Source organism: Littorina saxatilis, linkage group LG11 (assembly GCF_037325665.1).
Source record: "Littorina saxatilis isolate snail1 linkage group LG11, US_GU_Lsax_2.0, whole genome shotgun sequence".
NCBI classification, from domain to species: Eukaryota; Metazoa; Mollusca; class Gastropoda; order Littorinimorpha; family Littorinidae; genus Littorina; species Littorina saxatilis.
Genome location: NC_090255.1, coordinates 21,996,274 through 22,019,588, shown reverse-complemented (window position 1 = coordinate 22,019,588; position 23,315 = coordinate 21,996,274). Strand labels below are relative to the sequence as shown.

Below are 23,315 nucleotides of genomic sequence, written 5' to 3'. Positions count from 1 at the left end.
ACATGAGATAAAGTTAACGTCAGTTTGCACAGAAGGTATATGAGCTCACTGTCGCTCAAACGGTAGAATCAAACAGTTTAACAAATGTGGAAAAAAAATAAAAAGATTAAAATCTTATGTAAAAAAAAGAAGTGGTAATTAAACAACTGTGAAAATATAACAGCTCTCCTTAGGAGATACATACTGGCGCTCAATTTGAAAAAAAAAAATCAAAAAAATCACAGAAGCATGCACAAAAGCAGGAGCGCATTTGTGCATACATACATACATACATACACACACATTTAACTTTGGTCAACCAACAAAAAATGTACATCCAGAAAAGAAACCGCTCTGTCATTCCCTTTTTTAAGGCGGTAGCTATATACTGCTATAGCACACACCAACACTGGAAAGCAATCATAAACAGCACCCCCTCTTTAAGACCCCCCCCCCCCCCCCAATTTAAGACTCCCTCCTTATTAAGACCTTGTTTTCTCAGATTTTCTGTTCATAATCTGTGTAAAATGACCCCAATTTTAAGACTCCCTCCTTTTTAAGACCAGATTTTATCCGATTTTTGGAGGTCTTAAAAGGGGGGTTCCACTGTATCTCAGTCACTTCTCTCCTACAGCCAGACACACACCTCCCACAAACCTACCCACTGACCACCGCCCCAAACCTACCCACTGACCACCTCCCACAAACCTACCCACTGACCACCGCCCCAAACCCTGAGGCCAAAAGCGCGTCGGCGACGATAATATCCTCCACAGGGTCCGACGTGTTTATCAAATGCAGCGACAACTTTTGTTTGGACACCTGCTGCGTCGCATCTCCTCCGTCGCCGACCTCTGACCCCCCGATGACTTCCTTGAGAAGGGCGATGAGTGTCTTCTGCGAGGTCAGCTTGATGAAAGTGTACTTGGAAGGTTCTGTCCATGCGCTATCATTCTTGCTGCTGCCTACTGGTTTTACACCTGTATTGAAACACAGAAAACTTCATTAGATTGTTGTGTCCAGGTGCTCTCAAAATTGCAGCTGCCTACTGATTTTTCACCTGTATACTTTGTGAGAGATGTTGACACAGGCGCTCTCAAACTGGCTGCTGCCTACAGGTTCTACACCTGTATTGAAACACAGAAAGCTTTGTGCGAGATGGTTTAATCTGGTGCTCTCCGCTTTTGTCGTTTAGACACTTACATGGGTGTTACTGGGAAAAATCAAAAAAACCTGAAAGGCAGGGGTCCAAAATGCTCAAGTTTGAAAGAAAGTTTCTGGACACCGACGAAACCAAATCATAATAAGCAAGATGGCGGCAAATCCAAGGGAGCGAACCGAGAAAGCACGCGAACCGGTGTCAAAAGTCGGATCGGAACCACTGCTCGTTATTTCAACTTAGCGAAACGAAGCTTTTTTTTTTTTTTTTGAAAACCCGGAAAACCGGAATTTCCGGCTTCAGATTTTTTTCAAAAACCGGAAATCCGGCAAAAGCCGGAAGAGTAACACCCATGCACTTAATATGTGTGATGATGTCAAGACAAATTTGTAAAGCTTGACATTGCCTGGTAGAAGTTCACTTAGCAAAGTCTACTTCACGAAGCTTGCTGCACACATTTTTGGCACTGACATTTTCAGTAAAACAACTTAGCAAAGTCAACTTGAGTCTCAATGAAGGACAGTCAGAACAGCTTGATCGCACTACAGACATTTAACTTTCATGTTCGGTTTCAATTTTCTACCTTGCCAGTGTTGTTCCTAGTCGTCAGTCTACGTTCTTTGAGGCATACTTTTCTAATCTAACGCAGAGGTCTGACCCCTGACCTCACACGTTGGAATCTAACCCTTCCTTCATATTCCAGAATGGCGCCTCACTATGCTGCACTTTTGCAGAATACTTTCTTTTCTATTAATCTTGAAATTCTGGGACAGGCTGATCTTTCTTAACCCAGTGTGGGATTTTCAGTGGGGCGACCACCCCCAACCCAGCGCGTCCCCGGGTGGCGGATAGGGGAACGGTCTTCAGATATGGAGATCAGCCGCTTGCGGCCGCGGACCAAACTGGCTCCGGGTGGGATCCCGGCAAATCCTCCCCCCTGTGCTCTCAGGGTAGGACGTACGGGCCATGAGCTAAGGGTGAGGTAACCCCGACAGAAAACCCCGAATGCTGAAGACGGAGGACCCGGGCCGCACGGCGCATTCTAACAAACCACGGGTACACGCACTTACGCAAATGATGACACAATCAACCAGCACAGATGGAAATGGCGCTCGCCCATTGAGGACCCCCCAGGGTGGAGCAGCGTCGGGTCCCATGCCTCAAAGGGACCCAGCCCCAACTACTGGAGGTCCCTCCCGTCCGTCTTGTCACGCCAGGGGACGCGGGAGGAAAGTGACTGGCACCACCACAACCAGGAAGAAACCCAGTCAGCAGCGACCTTTTCAGGTCATGCACTGGAACGCAGAAAGTATCCTGAACAAGAAGACAGAGTTGGAGCATATCCTGCATGAGAAGAACATCAACATCTGCTGTATTCAGGAGACGCACCTGACACCCCAAAAGTCCTTCAAAGTGAGAGGCTACCAATGCCTTAGGTCCGACAGAACAGACCGAAGCAAAGGAGGAATCCTGACCCTCATCAGGAACAACATCAATGCCTGTTTGATAGAAACGCACATGGAGGACTCCGAATATCAGGTGATTCGAATCCAGACGAAGACATCAGAATTCCATCTTGTCAACTTCTACTGCCCCAATGATAGACACCTCGCCCTTGACACGATCCCCGCAAAGGCCTCCAACTTCATCGTGGTGGGTGACTTCAACAGTCATTCACAGAGTTGGGGATATGACCACCTGGATCGGAGAGGAGAAGAGGTGGAGAACTGGCAGGACGACAAAGGTCTCATCCTTTTGAACAGTCCCTTTGACTGCCCTACATTCTACTCCAGAAGATGGCACACTACATCAACTCCTGACCTAGCCTTCTGCACGGAAGACATGCACCAGCTAACCAGCAGAGAGGTCGGAGAACAGCTAGGTGGAAGTGACCATCGGCCAGTCTTTTTGACCCTGGGCATGGAGTCCTGCACTGAAGCTTCCTTCCCACGGTGGAACTACAAAAGAGCGAACTGGTTCCTCTTTAGACACCGCACCAGCGAACTCACCAAAGACATCAGAGTCGAGGGTCGAGACATCAACATGGTGGCGAAGGACTTCAACATGAGCATCCTCAGAGCAGCGCGTGAGTCCATTCCCAGGGGTGCCAGGAGAGACTATAAGCCCTACTGGAGCAATGAATTGCAGGAACTGGATGATGATCTGGCAGACGCCAGAAGGGAAGCAGAAGTCAACCCGTCACAAAACAACAACATCCGCCTCCAGGAAGCCAAAGCCAAATTTCTCAAAAAGAAGCTACAGGCAAGACGGAGAAGCTGGCAAGAGAAAACAAGCTCTCTGAACCTTGAGAAGGATGGCAGAAAGCTCTGGAGGCTCACCAAGCAGTTGAATGATGAGAACACCAGCAGAGGAAAGATCACATTAGAAGAGAAAGAGAAGGTGCTAACTGGAAAGCATGCTGCCAACCAATTTGCTGAAAGCTATGCAGCTGAGAGCAACCTCCATGTTAGCCCCGAGAAACAGAGAGAAGCAAGAAGAGAGAAAAGAGAGAGACCTGCCAGACAGTCGACAGTGGACGCCATGAGTCAACCACTCACACTCCACGAGCTGCACTCAGCTCTGAAAAAGTCAAAGGCGAAGAAGTCCCCTGGCCCAGACGGCATCACCAACGAGATGCTAACCCACCTTGGTAGTGCAGCAGAGAACAAGCTACTCGAGGTCTTCAACAGCAGCTGGCAAGAAGGATCGCTACCACAACTCTGGCGAGAAGCGATCATGATCCCCATCTTAAAAAAAGGGAAGGATCCAAAGAAGGCCACCAGCTATCGCCCAATCAGCCTCACCAGCTGTGTTGTGAAGACCCTGGAGAGAATTGTGAACGAGCGCCTCAGGTGGTACCTGGAATCCAGGAACCTCCTCGCCCCTGAACAAGCTGGATTCCGACAGTTCCGCAGCACTGAAGATCAGGTCACTTACCTGGCGCAAGAAGTTGAAGATGCCTTTCAGGAACAGAAGCTGGTCTTCGTCACCTGGATAGATCTTCAGAAGGCCTTTGACAAGGTCTGGAAAGATGGACTCCTTGTAAAACTGCTGAGGAAAGGCGTGTCCAGCAACATGTACCAGTGGATTCGCTCTTACCTCTATAACCGCAGGGCAAGAGTTAACGTCGACCAGACCAAAAGCAAGAAGTTCCTCCTTCGTCATGGCGTCCCTCAGGGCGGAGTCCTCTCCCCCACACTCTTCCTTCTCTTCATCGACGATCTGGTGTCTGAGATGCCCAAGGGGATCAAAGCTGCTCTCTACGCAGACGACCTTGTGATCTGGTGCAAGGAGGAGCACGCAAGTACTGCCACCTACAGAATGCAGCAAGCGGCAGATAGGCTGAACGCATGGGCAGAAGATTGGTGCGTCTCCATCAACAAGGAGAAATCCTCCACCACCCTATTCACACTGTCGCCAAAGCAGAAAGCCGGAACCATTAGGCTTGGTGGAACTCCTCTGAGAGAGGATGAAGAAGCAACGTACCTTGGTGTCACCTTTGATAGACGGCAGACCTGGAAACCACACATTGCACAGGCAGAGACGAAGGCCCGGCGCAAGCTAGCCATACTCAGGAAGCTGGCAGGTACCACCTGGGGAGCGAACGAAAAGATACTGAAGACAGTATACCAGGGAACAATCAGACCCCACCTCGAGTACGGCTCCACAGCGTGGTCAACCTCAGCCAAGACAAACCTGCAGACCCTTGACCGTGTGCAAAACCAGGCCCTCCGACTCATCACTGGTGCAATGAAATCCACGCCCATCAAGGAAATGGAGAAGCTTACCGCCATCCAACCCCTCTGTCAGAGAAGAGAAGCCAAGACTATGGTACAGGCCGAGAAGCTCAAGTGCCTACCCGACCACCCCATGAAGCACAGACTGAGCAACCTCACCAAGAACCGGCTCAAACGGAGCAGTTTTGTACACGAGAGCAAGAGACTTTCTCGACAGTACAGGGAAGTCCTCCCACAGAACACTCTACCTCTGACTCAAGAAGAAGAGGAAACCCCCAAGGCAACAGAGAAACCAGGCATCCAGATCTGCACCAGTGTTCCACATGTTACCTCAGGAGAAGATCAGAATGACACAGCTCGACAGGCACTCACCTTAGCCCTGATCGACGAACTGTACTCAAAAGAGGCGTGGATCCATGTATACACCGATGGATCAGCAACTAACGCCGTGCTCAATGGAGGTGCAGGCATTCTCATCCAGTTCCCTGGGGGACATACAGCTACATCCAGCGTTGCCACTGGCAAACACTGCACAAACTATAAAGCAGAAGCAGAAGCTCTCATGCAGGCCGCCTCCTTGGTTCAGGACTCCGCAGACCCTTGCTACCAAGTTGTCTTCCTCTCGGATGCCCTTTCAGTCCTTCAGGCCCCAGAGAACGACAAACTCCCACAGCTGGCCAAAGCATTACAGATGGTCAGACAAACCAGAAGAGTTGTCCTCCAGTGGATACCAGCACACTGTGGGATACCAGGAAATGAAAGGGCAGATGAGCTGGCGAAAGAAGGAGCCGTGGAAGACCAACCTGAAAACAGTGTCAGCTTTAGTGAGCAGAAGACAATCATCAAGGCATTGATGAGGCCAAGGACAAACAGAGATGACTACCACACAATGTCCAGAGAGCAGCAAGTCAACCTCATCAGGCTGCGTACTGGCCACAACAGGCTCAATGCTCACATGAACCGAAAGTTCAAGCTGGCGCCATCACCAACCTGTGCCTGCGGTCAAGAAGACCAAACAGCGGAACACATCTTACAGCGATGTCCCTTACTAGATGAGGAACGAAAAGAAGTGTGGCCGTCACCAACTCCCTTGCAGACCAAACTATACGGCAGTCGACAGGAGTTGGAGAAAACGACAACATTTATCACCAGTGCTGGACTGATTGTGTAACCTCTGCGAACGCCAAGAAGAAGAAGAAGAATCTTGAAATTCTGACCTAAAACCCTCTTTTAGGGGGAGGGTTATTCCATGAATGGCACCTCACAATGGCACGCTTTCCACTGCGAGGAAGCTACCCAAGTTCCCCAGCAATGGGATGTTTGTTTGTTTCAATCATGGGCTGAAACTCCCACAGCTTTTACGTGTATGACCGTTTTTACCCCGCAATTCAGGCAGCCATACGCCGCTATCGGGGGAAACATGCTAGGTATTTTCGCGTTTCTATTACTCACTGAACTCTGACATGGATTACAGGATCTTTTCTGTCCGCACTTGATCTTGTGCTTGCGTCTACACACGAAGGGGGTTAAGGCACTAGCAGGTCTGCACATAAGTTGACCTGGGAGATCGGAAAAATTGTGAGTTCGAATCCCGGTTGCTTCCGCCTGGTGGGTTAAGAGCGGAGATTTTTCCGATCTCCCAGGTCAACTTATGTGCAGACCTTTGAGATCGGAAAAATCTCCACCCTTAACCCAACAGGTGGCGCCGGGATTTGAACTCACGACCTTCCGATTAGGAGGCCGATTGTCTTATCCACTAGGCCACAGCGTCGGTCTAGTAAGAAATGAAATGATATATTGCAAAGTGATGAGTGACTCACCATACAGACAAGCTTTGAAGGCAGCGAACGGCATTGACCAGAACTTTCTAGGCAGGAAGAAGAGTTCCTCTGGTCGAATCAGAGCGTGCTCGCAGTAGTCCGGCAAGAAAATGTGATACTGCACAGAAAAGATGAGAGATCACAGACACAGTTCTCTCCACAGTCTCAGCAGCAGAATATTTAAGCAGAATGAGGCAGAAAAGGAGAGTTTACTGGGGAAAATTATGTCCCGAGGTTTAAGAATACACAAACAAGAATCTTCAAAATATTTAACAGCAAATATTATTTTATGTCTTTGAACAAAGGCAGCTACAGGATGCACGCACCTCCACAAGACACATCTCCACCCCTGCGGCCCCCCTCCCCTCCCTTTTTCTCTCTTATATTTTATATGTGCGTCTGTCTTTATGTGTTGTATAAAGGACAGGTTGGAAGAATAGGCTTTGCCTAAAACCTTTATCCTTTTGTAATTAAGTTCTGAGTCTGAGTCTGAGTCTCTCACGCACGCACACACACAAGCACGCACATACACACACACCTTGACTGAAAGTATATCATACACCATTTTAGGCTGATGCGCAAACACTTCAGTGGGTTTTTTTAAAATTCAAAAATTCATAAAGAATATCATACACAAACATAGTTAACCAGCGTCTCTTTCGCGTCAAGGTAGACAGCCCTGTAGAACGTTCCTTCCACGGAAGCCATGTACAGGTGGTTAGATTGGGGAGCAGGTACCTTCGTCGGTTCCTTGACCTCTGACGCATTTCCGTACAATTCCATCGACTGAAACATTCACACCTCACACCGTTTATAATAACCTAAAATGATAATGTTCACTTGTGAATCAACACATAGTTACAAGAGCTCACACTGCAATAAACAATAATATGCATACAAACACTGACATTGGCACACAAAAAACAAAAAAACAAAAAAGAGCAAGAGAAATATAGGTTGAATACCAGAACAGAACTGACCATAGTATACAGAAGAAAATTAAATTAAAGACACAAAAAAATGTGAGAGAAATGGGGAAGATCGAGAGACTTAAAATGATGATAAATATGAACAGAAAATCTGAGTAAAATAACGTCTTGAAAGGGAGAGTCTTAAATCCTGGGGTCTTGAAAGGGAGAGTCTTAAATCCTGGGGTCTTGATGGTGTGTGTGTGTGTTGGTGTGTGTTGGTGTGTGTGTGTTGGTGTGTGTGTGTTGGTGTGTGTGTGTTGGTATGTGTGTGTTGGTGTGTGTGTTGGTGTGTGTGTGTATTGGTGTGTGTGTGTTTGTGTGTATGCTGGTGTGTGTGTGTTGGTGTGTGTGTGTGTTGGTGTGTGTGTGTTTGTGTGTGTGCTGGTGTGTGTGTGTGTGCTGGTGTGTGTGTGTTGGTGTCAGTGTGTGTGTTGGTGAGTGTGTGTGCTGGTGTTGGTGTGTGTGTGTGTTGGTGTGTGTGTGTGTTTGTGTGTTGGTGTGTGTGTGTGTTTGTGTTGGTGTGTGTGTGTGTGTGTTGGTGTGTGTGTGTGTTGGTGTGTGTGTGTGTGTGTTGGTGTGTGTGTGTTTGTGTATGTGTGTTGGTGTGTGTGTGAGTGTTGGTGTGTGTGTGTGTGTGTTGGTGTGTGTGTTGGTGTGTGTGTGTGTGTGTTGGTGTGTGTGTGTGTATGTGTGTGTGTGTGTATGTGTGTATGTGTGTGTGTGTTGGTGTGTGTATGCATGTGTGTGTTCCACTGTACTTACAAAGTTAATGCAACAAAAACCGCCCTCTATGCACTAAAAGTAAAGCCAGGTCGTTAAATGTTGGCATAGGGTTTTAATTGGAGGATGAAGTATCCAGCGTAAACGCCTGAACACATCTTATGGTGATGAACATGATTAATACACAAGAAGGAATGCCTACCGACCTTTAAAGCTGAAAAGCTAGGGAGAGAAAGCAAACGTCAACTCACCAATTCCGCGTTAAACTGAGCATTCATCTGCTCCATAGTTTTCTCCAGCTTGGCGAGTACGTTGTGCGGAACAATCTGAAACACACAGCAACATCACTTACACTGGAACCCCCTTTTAAGACCCCCCCCCCCTCCCCCCCCCCCACAATAAACACTCCCTCTCTCTTCATAAATTTACCACCAGTTTAAAGGCACAGTAAGCCTCCCGTAAACCATCACATATACTGTCAGGCTTTCACACACAATACAAACACCCTTCCATTTGAACACTCACCGAACGGGAACATCCTGGCTGCTTTCCGTCGAGAGTGAGACATTTTCAAAGAATTTATTTTCGTGGACCGTCTGATCTACAAGCAAGCCCCTCGTTTTGGCGCTAGAACTAACTTTTAAAATCTAAATAATAAATTGACAGTTTGTAATACAAACATTCTTAAATCATAACAGATTTATTTTTTCATCAAGACAAGATCAGTAAAATTCGAAGTTTTGAAAGTTTAAAAAAAAGAATTAGGCTGGAAGCAGCGGTCACGAAAGGTCGTCTCTCAAAGCAGACGATTTTTCTGCATAGCGCTCGCTTTTTTTTAAGCCAGCAGCCGCTGACAACTTCGTGTGACTCGCAGCCGTTTGTTGCGTTTCATCAGAGGTACACAATAACGTGCTATTGCAGATACAGCCAGTCGCATTGAAATCACAAACTGACGACTAAATTGTGAAAAAAAGGAAAGTGGATCACACGGGTTCACGATGGCTCAGGGGTTAGACAAACCACGAAATCTGGTGTGTGGTTTACGCGAGCTAAATAGCAATGCAAACGAACGGTTTCATTTCATGCTATTAAATGCTATCGCAAGTATGTTCCGCAAGGTTAGAACTGCTTTTTTTCATTTGAAGATTTAAATAGTTTTTTAAACCATTTGAAACATACTGCATGGGGCTTTAAGACTCCCTCCTTTTTAAGACCAGATCTTTCTTTCTTTCTTTATTTGGTGTTCAACGTCGTTTTCAACCGTTCAAGGTTATATCGCGACGGGGAAAGGGGGGAGATGGGATAGAGCCATTTGTTAATTGTTTCTTGTTCACAAAAGCACTAATCAAAAATTTGCTCCAGGGGCTTGCAACGTAGTACAATATACAGCAGTCCCTCTCATGAACGGACACCCTTGGGCCATAGCAAAACTGTCCGTACATTGCAGGTGTCCACCCCCTCCCCCATACACTCACACAGAGACACACAAACAACAGGATTGAGTCTTCACATGGCGGGAGTGTTTTTACCAAGCTATCCCACCCCTTTACTTCTCTTCTTTTGTCTTATTTCTGCCTTACCAGTCCTGTCACCCATATTTCCTTCCAAGAAAACTCTCCCTACTATTCCCTGCAGTTTTCCAATGTTTTTCTTGTTGTCTTATTTCTACCTGACTGGATCCATCACCTTTATTTCACTTACCAAAAGTCGTCTTTTCCACATCCTTATTTCTCTGCACCCCGCATGTCGTAAGAGGCGACTAACGGATTCTGTTCCTCCTTTTACCCTTGTTAAGTGGTTCTTGTATAGAATATAGTCAATGTTTGTAAAGATTTTAGTCAAGCAGTATGTAAGAAATGTTTAGTCCTTTGTACTGGAAACTTGCATTCTCCCAGTGAGGTCATATATTGTACTACGTTGCAAGCCCCTGGAGCAATTTTTTGATTAGTGCTTTTGTGAACAAGAAACACTTAACAAGTGGCTCTATCCCATCTCCCCCCTTTCCCCTATCCCATCTCCCCCCTTTCCCCCGTCGCGATATAACCTTCCTGGTTGAAAACGACGTTAAACACCAAATAAAGAAGAAAAGAATTGAGTCTATGCTAATCACTTCTTGTGCTACTAAACAATAACAATAAACTCCTAATACTTCTTTAAACGTTCTGTAAAAATGATTTGTATGAAAAGTGTTAAAAAGAAGAGATAAAATAAATCCTCAAGGCAGTGAACACACTCACCATGCACTGACATACGAAAGCAGCCACACAAACACAGCACAGAGGAGCGTGTGCAGATGTTTTGCAAGAATAAGCTTGAAAACCAGTTTGAATAAAAAGCAGCAGATAGAGCTGCATGTCATAATCATGTAATTTATTTTTTTCTTGTCTGGCTTTATTGACTGCATGCCGATCATGTGGCATGGCAGTGACTTTTCACTCTTCAGTCGGAAATACACTGTACATAACACAGCTCCCACTCTCCCTCACTAATGCCTACCCCAAGCGGTGACAACTGATGCTTGGAAATTGTGTGGAAGAGTACACCTCTCTATTTCTCTCCAATGCTCTTCCTGCTGACATGCAGTGACACCGGACACCCACAGAGTTTAGCTAGCTACCCCTCCCTCTCTCTCACTCCATCTAGCCATATACTGTTGGGGGCTGTGGCCAGAGAGGCCAGCTGCACTGTTCACTCAGAGCTCAGTGCAGTTTCATGTTGGCATCTTCGCATGTACTCCACTCCTGACCAAAACTACCCCCCCCCCCCCCCCTGGTGGGTACACGTGCACTCAAGTTATCAGTGACTGTCATCACGCCATTGCGGCTGTGATCTTTGTACCAAGAGCCGGCCTGCTCTGTTATCGATTTTGTTGTGGTGAAAATTTGAGGATGGTCTGTCCGTACATTGGAGGTATGACCTGCTGTTGGGACCGAAAATGAGTGTCCGCGTCCACGTTTTGCAGGTGTCCGTTTAAGGGGGGCAAATATAGAAGGAAAACACTCGTGCCGAGCAAATGTGTCCGTACATGTCAGGTGTCCGCTCACGCCGGGGGCCGTACATTGCAGGGACTGCTGTATGACCTTACTGGGAGAATGCAAGTTTCCAGTACAAAGGACTTAACATTTCTTACATACTGCTTGACTAAAATCTTTACAAAAATTGACTATATATATATATTCTATACAAGAAACACTTAACAAGGGTAAAAGGAGAAACAGAATCCGTTAGTTGCCTCTTACGACATGCTGGGGAGCATTGGGTAAATTCTTCCCCCTAACCCGCGGGGGGTGCTAGACCAGATTTTCTCAGATTTGTGGAGGTCTTAAGGGGGGGGGGGGGGGAGGGGTTCCCCTGTACACACTTTGTTCCCCCATTCCTTTTTAGGATGGAAATGAAGTTCAATGACCTGTGACTAAAAACAGCTAATATTACATTTTAACAAGTCGCGTAAGGCGAAAATACAATATTTAGTCAAGTAGCTGTCGAACTCACAGAATGAAACTGAACGCAATGCAATGCAGCAAGACCGTAGCATCGTCAGTCCGCCGCGCACGGCAAAGGCAGTGAAATTGACAAGAAGAGCGGGGTAGTACTTGCGCTGAGAAGGATAGCACGCTTTTCTGTACCTCTCTTCGTTTTAACTTTCTGAGCGTGTTTTTAATCCAAACATATCATATGTATATGTTTTTGGAATCAGGAACCGACAAGGAATAAGATGAAAGTGTTTTTAAATTGATTTCGAAAAAAAAAATTTGATAATAATTTTTATATATTTAATTTTCAGAGGTTGTTTTTAATCCGAATATAACATATTTATATGTTTTTGGAATCAGCAAATGATGGAGATTAAGATAAACGTAAATTTTGATCGTTTTATAAATTTTAATTTTTTTTTACAATTTTCAGATTTTAATGACCAAAGTCATAAATTAATTTTTAAGCCACCAAGCTGAAATGCAATACCGAAGTCCGGGCTTTGTTGAAGATTACTTGACCAAAATTTTAACCAATTTGGTTGAAAAATGAGGGCGTGACAGTGCCGCCTCAACTTTCACGAAAAGCCGGATATGACGTCATCAAAGACATTTATCAAAAAAATGAAAAAAACGTTCGGGGATTTCATACCCAGGAACTCTCATGTCAAATTTCATAAAGATCGGTCCAGTAGTTTAGTCTGAATCGCTCTACACACACACACAGACACACGCACATACACCACGACCCTCGTTTCGATTCCCCCTCGATGTTAAAATATTTAGTCAAAACTTGACTAAATATAAAAAGCAGAATCATATCCTTACCCCTCATCCCACCCCTGCTGCCCAGCTACATGCCAACCGGCATAACGGGCAGTAAGTAAACTTTGTACGTAAGTCCTCCCACGACCACCCCAATATCATACTAACTCTGCATCAGTGCATGTGTTGGTTTTGCTTATTCTTCTTGTTTCTAAATGGTTGGTTGGTAGGTCGGTTGGTAATGTTATTTTAACAACAAGTTTTGTTTGCAGGCTTGTGAAGAAATGACTTTGGCGGAGTCAATAGCCTGATACAGATAGGTGGACTTAAAAAGTCTAGGTTTTAGCATACCTGTCAAATAACCTGCATGCTTTCTTTCTGTATTGACCTAATTCAGCTTTGCAGACTGTCACTAATACCAGCGCATTGACCACCTGATTCGACAAATAGTGCAAATGAATCGATCAGGGACTAGTTAATTGGGTGTTGATCAACCACAGCAGTCAGTCACAGACCAAGTAAAATCGGACAAGACTGATTGGTGTCACGTACCGCACTAGTTCACTGACCGTTCACTGACCGTCGCTACACATCTCGCTTGACCAACAACAGCAGTCACAGACCAAGTAAAATCGGACAAGACTGATTGGTGTCACGTACCGCACTAGTTCACTGACCGTCGCTACACATCTCGCTTGACCAACAACAGCAGTCACTGACCAAATCAAATTTGACAAGATCGACTGACTTTTTAATCAACTGGTTGACAGAAAGATCATTATATGGCTCTATCTGACCAGGTACGGATATATCCGCTCAGACTGTTAGCTTCAGTCGCTTCCTGTAACGTCCATCTAACGCTTGCATTCCAGCGTGTTGATACACAGTTACTGCACAGTTACTACAATTCTGAGTGAGTTGGTCTCGGCTGAAAAAAACTTAGTCAACATAGGTGGGGTAGAAAGTGTTAAACCTAAGTACAGTCAAACTTGCCCTGGCGACCTCCTCTTGATAAAAATACCTGCCCATTATGCCTGCCTACCTACCCCCCCCCCCCCCACCCCCCTCGAACTCACAGAATGAAACTGAACGCAATGCAACTTTTCAGAAAGACCGTATACTCGTAGCATCGTCAGTCCACCGCTCGTGACAAAGGCAGTGAAATTGACAAGAAGAGCGGGGTAGTAGTTGCGCTGAGAAGGATAGCACGCTTTTCTGTACCTCTCTTCGTTTTAACTTTCTGAGCGTGTTTTTAATCCAAACATATCATATCTATATGTTTTTGGAATCAGGAACCGACAAGGAATAAGATGAAATCGATTCCGGAAATTTGAATTTGATAATAAATTTTATATGTTTAATTTTCAGAGCTTGTTTTTAATCCGAATATAACATATTTATATGTTTTTGGAATCAGAAAATGATGAAGAATAAGATGAACGTAAATTTGGATCATTTTATAAAAAAATAATTTTAATTACAATTTTCAGATTTTTAATGACCAAAGTCATTAATTAATTTTTAAGCCACCAAGCTGAAATGCAATACCAAACCCCGGCCTTCGTCGAAGATTGCTTGGCCAAAATTTCAATCAATTTGATTGAAAATTGAGGGTGTGACAGTGCCGCCTCAACTTTTACAAAAAGCCGGATATGACGTCATCAAAGACATTTATCGAAAAAATGAAAAAAACGTCCGGGGATATCATACCCAGGAACTCTCATGTCAAATTTCATAAAGATCGGTCCAGTAGTTTACTCTCAATCGCTCTACACACACACACACACGCACACACACACACACATACACCACACCCTCGTCTCGATCCCCCCCTCTACGTTAAAACATTTAGTCAAAACTTGACTAAATGTAAAAAGGAGGTATTTTTACAAAAATTAAAGAAGGGTTTATGAACAAAAAGGCATGAAGAGATGATGAAATATATAATGAATTAATGCAGTGGGTAGCCCTGTGATCTGGCTCAAAAAACGTGGTTTTTTTTTTTACATTGTCAAGTTTTGACTAAAAATGTTTTAACATAGACGGGGGAATTGAGACAAGGGTGGTGGTGTGTGTGTCACTGTGTGACTGCCGCTTCAACTTTCACAAAAAGCCAGATATGACGTCACCATGACATGTATAAAAAAAATGTCGGGGAATATCATTTGCAGGAACTACGAAGATTGGTCAAGTAGTTTTCTCTCAATTGCTCTACACATACACACAGACAGACACACATACACCACCACAGAGTCTGTCTATCATACACACACTCACACACAAACATTATGGACACAAACATTTGCTAGCTCTCTCACACACACATTATGCATACAAACACTCACATTTGTTTGTTCTGTCTCTCTAACACACACACTTTCACTGTCTACCACACACACATAAACAGTATGCACACAAACACACATTTGCTCGCTCTCTCTCACACACACACACACACATGCATTATGCACACAAACACACACAGACAGACAGACACACAAACACTCACTTGCTCTCTCTCTCTCCCACACACACCAAAGGCATGAAAGCCAACAAAAACTAACACCAATCCAAACTCACCACAAAGTTGGACGGATCCGACACCGACTGCACATAGACGTCAAAGAACTGTCCCACCTCCGGCTGAGACACGTAGGATGGCAAGGGCCAGGTGTGATACGCCACGCATAGACTGTCATTAAACTGGGAGGCCGCACCCGCACCAGGGGACACAACTCCCAGGGAAGCAGCCATATCTAAATCAGATGGCTGCGAAGCACCAACAGGTTTAGAAGCGTCAGTCTTCACCTTCACGTTCTGTTCAGTCTTTGGTCGAGCGCCGCCTTCCTGCTGAGTGGAATCTTGGGAAATGTTTGAGTTCACAGCGGTTTTTGCGCTTGTCGGGGGACTGTCTTTGTCAAGGTTCAAGCCTCTGGTAGCCGACTGCAAGGCATCGACGTCAGGTTGAGAGGGGGGATTGGACGGGGGCCGCGGGCTTGACCCTCGGCTGGACTCCGAGGTGTTGTCGGTGATAGGCGTGAAAGGGGTCAAGTCAAGGGTGTGACCTTCGCTGGCAAGTTTCTGCGCGATTTCCTCGTTGATGTTGACATCGTCCTTCCCATGTGTGTCAAAGAGCATCACCTTGAGAGGTTCTCTGCAAAATACACAGGCATTGAGAGAACACGTGAGGTGTACAGTGGAGCCCCCTTGGACAACCTTCAAAAATCTGATAAAATCAGGTCTTGTTTGTTTGTTCGTTCATGGGCTGAAACTCCCACGGCTTTTACGTGTATGACCGTTTTTACCCCGCCATTTAGGCAGCCATGCGCCGCTTTCGGAGGAAACATGCTGGGTATTTTCGTGTTTCTATAACCCACCGAACTCTGACATGGATTACAGGATCTTTTTCGTGCGCACTTGGTCTTGTGCTTGCGTGTACACACGGGGGGTGTTCGGACACCGAGGAGAGTCTGCACACAAAGTTGACTCTGAGAAATAAATCTCTCGCCGAACGTGGGGACGAACTCACGCTGACAGCGGCCCACTGGATACAAATCCAGCGCGCTACCGACTGAGCTACATCCCCGCCCAAATCAGGTCTTAAAAGGGAGGGAGTCTTAAAATGGGGGGGGGGGGGGGGGGGGGGAGGGGGTGTCTTGAAAGGAGGGTTGCACTGTAGTACATTCATTTCATTGGCTCACGTAAGTGTAGCCTATGCGATGCTAACTTTTGTCTGTCTGTGCGTGCGTGCGTGCGTGCGTGCGTGCGTATGTATGTATGTCTGTGGTAGAAACTTTAACATTTGAAGACGTCACAACATTTGAAGACGTCACATTATGACGTAAGAGGGTTAGACGTCACGCGAAGGAATTACTGAAAGTCTCGGTCATTGTTATTTTGAGCGGGCCGAGACTAGTTTTTTCTTCGAAATCGGCCATTCAGATCTAGATCTAGTGTCTCGCTTTCTTGCACAGTGTCACCTATGCCGCTTACTGTGTGTGTGTGTGTGTGTGTGTGTGTGTGTGTGTGTGTGTGTGTGTGTGTGTGTGTGTGTGTGTGTGTGTGTGTGTGTGTGTGTGTATGTGTGACGGAGTGATTGAGTTTGTGTTACTGTTTGTCGATTTCTTACGTGAGCCTTGAAGGCTTCGCCTCTTGTTTTCATTTTCATTACTTTATTGTCCCATCGCTGGGAAATTCGGGTCGCTTCCTCCCAGTGGAAAGCTAGCAGCAACGGAGTCGCGCTACCCAGGTGTCTGCGTGTTTAGGTGTATTCAGCCACCTGCACTTATGGCAGAATGACCAAGGTCTTTTACGTGCCATTGTGATGACACGGGGGTGGGACATGGCTTCCGTCTCTGGGTCTGCACATAAAGTTGACCCGTGTCCGTCCCGGCCCGAATTCGAACCTGCGACCTTCCGATCACAAGTCCAGTGCTCTACCAACTGAGCTACCGGGCCCCAGTACTCATGTTCAACAGTTGAGTACAGCGATATGACAAATTCTAGAAATAACTGTGTTTTTATTGGCTGTAAGAGAGTTGTATCCCCTGAAGACGAGGCAAGCTGTGCACGCATGTGCACGATAAAAATCCCAAGGTCACAGCAAAAGTATGACACCTTGGAAAATATGCATTATACACGCATGCAGGGTTAAAAAAGAAAGAAAGGGTAGCAGCCTGGCTTTCCTTGAGGAAATTCTCACGGCCAATAAGATAAACAAAAACCCTGGAAGACATTGGACCAATATGTGGTGGCATACATGATCGTTTATACAGCAAAGAAAGCACCTTTAATGTCAACTAATTAGGAAATCGACATCATCATGGAATTTTGGCGTTACTGGATTCTTGGTGATTTTGATGTTTTTGTGCTTTAGACTAAGTAAATCATTCTCCATGAGAAATATTTTCTCAAATACAATTAACAATACATGATTTAACATTTGACATGGATTACAGGATTTTTTCCGTGCGCACTTGGTGTTGTGCTTGCGTTTACACATGAAGGGGGATATGCACTATCAGGTCTGCACATATGTTGACCTGGGAGATCGGAAAAATATCCACCCTTAACACACCAGGCATGGCCGGGATTCGAACCCACGACTTTCCAAATAAGAAGCCGATGTTTTATCAACTTGGCCACTGCCCCTATCAATACCAGATACAAACATAAACACTGTTTCATGATAAAAATAATCAGCTTTGGCTTCTCCTGAAAAGCTGTCTAGAGCGAGTTACGCCAAAACTCCATGACGCCGCCGGAAAGTTGCATTGTGTGTGTACTCACCGCATTATGATTTCAGCATAGCAGATCTTGTTCCTGGAGCGCTCCACCAGCTCTGTGATGGTCGTGGGGTTAGACATGTGTTCCTCCAGACCCGACAGCACACACAGCACTGCCTGAAATCACACGTTTTCATTTAAGTTTTTGACTCTGGCCTTGCCGTGACTGACTGTCTTTATAACCGAGACCAAGACTTTGCCACAGTCTTGCTGTATGGAGCCGAAACCTGGAGAACTACAGTTGCCATCACAAGAAAAATCCAGACCTTCATTAACACCTGCCTCAGAAGAATCCTCCGAATTCGCTGGCCTGACACCATCAGCAACAAAGACCTTTGGCAGCGAACAAAACAGTTATCCGTAGAACAGGACATTCTGCAAAGACGCTTCCGGTGGATTGGCCACACACTCCGCAAGACGACAACCAGCATCACGCGACAGGCCCTCACATGGAACCCGCAGGGCAAGAGGAGACGAGGCCGGCCAAGAAACACCTGGCGTCGTGACTTGGAGGCAGAGGTGAAACACATCGGCTACACCTGGAGACAACTGGAGAGATTGGCCCAGGATCGGAGTGCCTGGCGAGCTCTTGTTGGCGGCCTATGCCCCGGACGGGGTCAAAGGCATAAATGAAATGAAATGAAGACTTTGCCAACAAAAGTGAGGAGACTGGACAATGACGCCATGAACATATGACGCATGACATGACCTCAAAACTAATGACGTGGTGAGTTTCGCCAACCCAGACGGGCAGGGGTCTGCGATGGCTCATATGATATGTACTGTTTTCTGCCGTTTTTAATGAATCCTTTAAAGTTTGGTTTACCAAAAGTACCCTATGACACGATGTAAGTGGCAAAGAACATTCCCTGAAATTCCCGCCCCAGTCGGTGCAGCCGTTTCGGAGCCTTTAGTCTTCCAACACACAGACACACAGAAACAATCTTTATAAGTTAGGATTAATAAGGCAAAAAAAAAAAAATAGGACTGTTTACGGTAACCTGACCGACCCTAGTTTTTAGGCCCGACCCTAATCTTTTTTTGGATCGTCTGAAAAAGAAAAAAAAACGCATCCAAAATAGAGCTGTTTGCGCTCAAACAGCAGACGACAGAAGGGAGGTAAGCTCAAAGTACTGTTTATAGTTATGTTGGGCAAAAACAGGGATTGATGAGAAGAAATGAACTGTGAAACATCATAGAGAGGGGAGAAATTTTTTTTTTTCTCAAAAAATGGGGAAAAAAAAAAAAAAGCCGACCTACCGACCCTATTTTTTCACCCTATGTTACCGTAAACAGACCTATTTTTTTGTTGGCCTAACATCGGATACTGATACATGCACAGCCTGGCGGTGACAAATCCTTTTTCTTCTGATGAAATGATGAAGTCACTGAGACAGAGTTTAGTTCTTTTTCTGTACATTCTATGTCAGTTTCTTGAAGAAGCGACATTAACACCTTTGGAGCATGGAGGATAACTCCTGTTATAAAAGCAACAGAAACACGTTTGGTCACAGCAACAACTGACTAACGGTGCACTCAAATTTCAAAGCTTACACCTGACCATATCTAATCAATTGGGCAATTTGAGCTTAAAATTCTGCCTCCACATATCTAGTTACTTTGAGAAAACAGACTGAAATATATCAAAATCATAGAACTAACAACCAAACACAACAGACAAGGTTTGGCAATAACTCTGTCGTGTTTGCATGGGTTGTGAAAGAGTGATTACTTTTGCTTTTATTCAGTCAAACTTTCCCACTTGACTTTATGGGCCAGTCACTAGCGAGGGGACCGCAACACGGTGGCCTAGTGGTAAGGCGTCCGCCCAGTGAGCGGGAGGTCGTGGGTTCGAACCCTGGCCGGGTCATACCTAAGACTTTAAAATTGGCAATCTAGTGGCTGCTCCGCCTGGCGTCTGGCATTATGGGGTTAGTGCTAGGACTGGTTGGTCCGGTGTCAGAATAATGTGACTGGGTGAGACATGAAGCCTGTGCTGCGACTTCTGTCTTGTGTGTGGCGCACGTTAAATGTCAAAGCAGCACCGCCCTGATATCACCCTTCGTGGTGGACTGGGCGTTAAGCAAACAAGCAAACTAGCGAGGGGTGAGTCTGAAACACGTGGACAAGGAGCACACGTCGAAAGCTTGCCGAAAGTAAAAGCGAGAGTATTCACTCTTTCACAACCAATACCAATTGCAGCAGATTTATTTCAGGAGTTTGTTTATTCCATCATGGTTCTTGTTTGCCATCGGCGGTCGGCAAAATGTGACCCTCCACCACGAAATGAGTCGCATATCACCCCACGCGGTTCTGCGCTGGGCATACTATAAGTCCGGGGGGTGTCTAGTAAGAGTGTGAGGGTCACCATAGTCACAGGCTTATAACTCGAAAAGTGTTCACTCTTTTCTAAAACGGGTTTCTCCACTGGATAGAGAATAACAACCTCTTTACGAAAATGTAAAAATATGAAAATCATGAAAAGGTGACATGCGACTCATTCCGTGGTGGAGGGTCACAAATGCTAAAACTTATTTGTAATCATCAAATGACAGAACTGCAGCTGAACTGTAGTGTTGAAAAGGTGACGCCATGAAACATTAAAGGGGCTGTCTAAAACTTGTGAAATTTGCTAATGGAAACAAAGCCTGGCACCACCCCTGTTCAAACAGCTACAATTACTAACTAACCTGGTAAGAAAGTGACATGTTGGTTTCATTGTCCAAGGGAGCTAACTGATCCAGTTTGAACCACTCGGTGTATCCATGGTCTACATAAAAACAGTTGGCCTGCAACATAGAAACAATACGTCAATTAAAAACGCACTGAACAGTCAATTCATTTTTTCATTTTTTGAAATCTGTCTTACTCTGACAAGCATTATGACAATTATTCACTACACCAAATGTCGCAATGTATTTATGTGACAATTTATTATTTGAAAAAACAAAAAGGAAACAAAAACATCACCACACACACACACACACACACACACACACACACACACACACACACACACACACACACACACACACACACACACACACACACAAACAGCAACACTTACCTACCAGGCTGAATAATATAGCTTCTTCCAAAAAATTCAAACCTAACATTAAACAAAATCCTACATTCAGTCATTAATTGACAATGTAAACAAATGATGACAAACTACAGTGGAACACCCCTTCCAAGACCTTCACAAATCTAAGAAAATCGGGTCTTAAAAACGAGGGAGTCTTAAAATGGGGGTAATTTTACAGAGGTTATGAACAGAAAGTCTGAGAAAACAGGGTCTTAAAAAGGAGGGAGTCTTAAAAAAGGGGTACATTTACAGAGGTTATGACCAGAAAGTCTGAGAAAACAGGGTCTTAAAAAGTAGGGAGTCTTAAAATGGGGGTAATTTTACAGAAGTTATGGACATAAAGTCTGAGAAAACAGGGTCTTAAAAAGGAGGGAGTCTTAAAATGGGGGTAAATTGGCAGAAGTTATGGACATAAAGTCTGAGAAAACAGGGTCTTAAAAAGGAGGGAGTCTTAAAATGGGGGTAAATTTACAGAGGTTATGAACAGAAAGTCTGAGAAAACAGGGTCTTAAAAAGGAGGGAGTCTTAAAATGGGGGTAAATTTACAGAGGTTATGAACAGAAAGTCTGAGAAAACAGGGTCTTAAAAGGGAGGGAGTCTTAAAAGGGATTCCACTGTACTCGACACTGACCTCATTCTCTCTGATCTGCTTGATTTTGACGCGATGATACAAGAGCTCGTCGTGTGCAATGCAGACACTATCCTCCTGGAATCTCTTGGGCTGTTTCGACGCCTCTTCGTACAGAGAAGCCAAGTGGTCCTCAAAAGCTTCCAGTCTTTCCTGCACACACGTGAATTTTTAATAATAATAATAATACAGTCGAACCTGCCCTAGAGACCACCCCAAAGAATCCCCGACGTTTTTTACGACTATATAAATCAACTGTCTAAAGAGACCACCTGTCTAAAGAGACCACTTTTGCTCAGTCCCTTGGGTAGTCTCTTTAGACAGGTTCGACTGTAATAATAATAATTGTCAGTAAGTACTGGTGTCACATGACTGATGTGAACCAGTTGATTGGCTAATGGCGATGCGCTAAAACTGTTAGCGCACTCTTGGAGTGCGCTAACTTTTCCACAGAGCGTATTCTTACGCCCTTTACCTAAGCAAGACTGTGCTCTCATCCTCAGAATTAATTACTGACATGTAGCTTATATTTTCCACAATACCAAATGACCATAAATTCCCTGCTTCTCAACTAAAGCAGAAGTGGGTTTTTTCTGACAGATTGCATGTGCCTGTGCCACAGTGCGGCTGCCACTGATCTAAAAATACAAGCCGCTGTGTTTCATCTAATTCTCGCCGACTTGCATAGATTCTTCTCATCGTGTTAGTGGCATGTAGCTTATCATCCACATTACCAAATGATGAGTTAATATAAAATTCCCACCCGCTAGCAGAAAACACAAGTGTTATTCCGATAACGTACCAGCTAGACCAGTTTGGAAGACTGACTCGATCGACTCTGTCATACGTAGCCGCACTGACTACACTGAAATACGACTACATCAGTTCAGTAAATGAATGGTTTCCGAATTATTATTTCAAGGCAAGAACAATCGTAATCGAAAACGTGTAGGGTTCAGAACGTTCTTGCCATTATAAGATTTATTACCAGCGTGCCTCGTGCGTGCAGACTCAGTCAGTGCAGACTGCATGCAGTGGTTTGATTGCCCTAGCAGACGACATAAACCCCGCTCAGCAAATTAACATGTTGGGCAAATGTGAACGAAAAAACGATGGGGATATAATACGTGTAGGGTTCAGAGCATTCTTACCGTTCATATTTAGTATCAGACTCCCCGATGAGTGAAGATAAAACACGAGAAATATGCCACATTTGTTTTGAAAATGTGCGAACCGTCGAGTCCCGCGGCTTCGAGTCAATTCAAGGGGAGTCACTCCGCACAGTCAATCCGTCGAAGCTCGACTGGAGGTTTCGAATCGCAAATAATGAAGAGCACAGCCCTTTCTCCGAGTTCAAATGAGGTCTCTCTGAAAGATCATCACTGTTCAGATTAACGCTACACTGGAATTTACCAACAGAAATTAAAATGCGTGTGACGAAAGCACGACACACTTGAGACACCCCACACAAAAGTAGATCTTTACTGTACACGACCTGACCACACAGTTATGCCTATTCAAATGCGCGTTGCAAAATGTGCGCTTGGAATCTTCTTTTTTCTATGGCGGTACTGACAATATCGTTATTGAAACAATCCCAGTGCACTAAGGGATTTATAGAGCAAATCTCGAAAATAATTATTGAACTCAGCGCTATGCGCTTCGTTCAATAATGAATTTTCTCGATTTGCTC

At 45.1% G+C, this 23,315-nt stretch overlaps 1 protein-coding gene across 6 annotated transcripts in view; it reads right to left on the bottom strand.

Annotated features, from left to right (window-relative positions):
• Window positions 1-443: 443 nt before the first annotated feature.
• The window catches only part of LOC138980013 (tudor domain-containing protein 7B-like), a 53,668-nt gene continuing 30,796 nt past the window's right edge, over window positions 444-23,315 (bottom strand). For 4 of the 6 annotated variants that reach the window (XM_070352780.1, XM_070352784.1, XM_070352782.1 and 1 more), the window contains 8 exons: window positions 21,626-21,775; window positions 20,600-20,698; window positions 17,914-18,026; window positions 15,205-15,778; window positions 8,638-8,712; window positions 7,329-7,481; window positions 6,696-6,813; window positions 444-959 (listed from right to left, as the gene is read on the bottom strand). In XM_070352780.1, coding sequence (XP_070208881.1) covers window positions 688-959; window positions 6,696-6,813; window positions 7,329-7,481; window positions 8,638-8,712; window positions 15,205-15,778; window positions 17,914-18,026; window positions 20,600-20,698; window positions 21,626-21,775 — 1,554 coding nt within the window. In that variant the 3' untranslated portion in view covers window positions 444-687. The remainder of the gene's footprint in view (window positions 960-6,695; window positions 6,814-7,328; window positions 7,482-8,637; window positions 8,713-15,204; window positions 15,779-17,913; window positions 18,027-20,599; window positions 20,699-21,625; window positions 21,776-23,315) is intronic. The other 2 variants (XM_070352781.1, XM_070352783.1) reach the window with 2 other exon arrangements.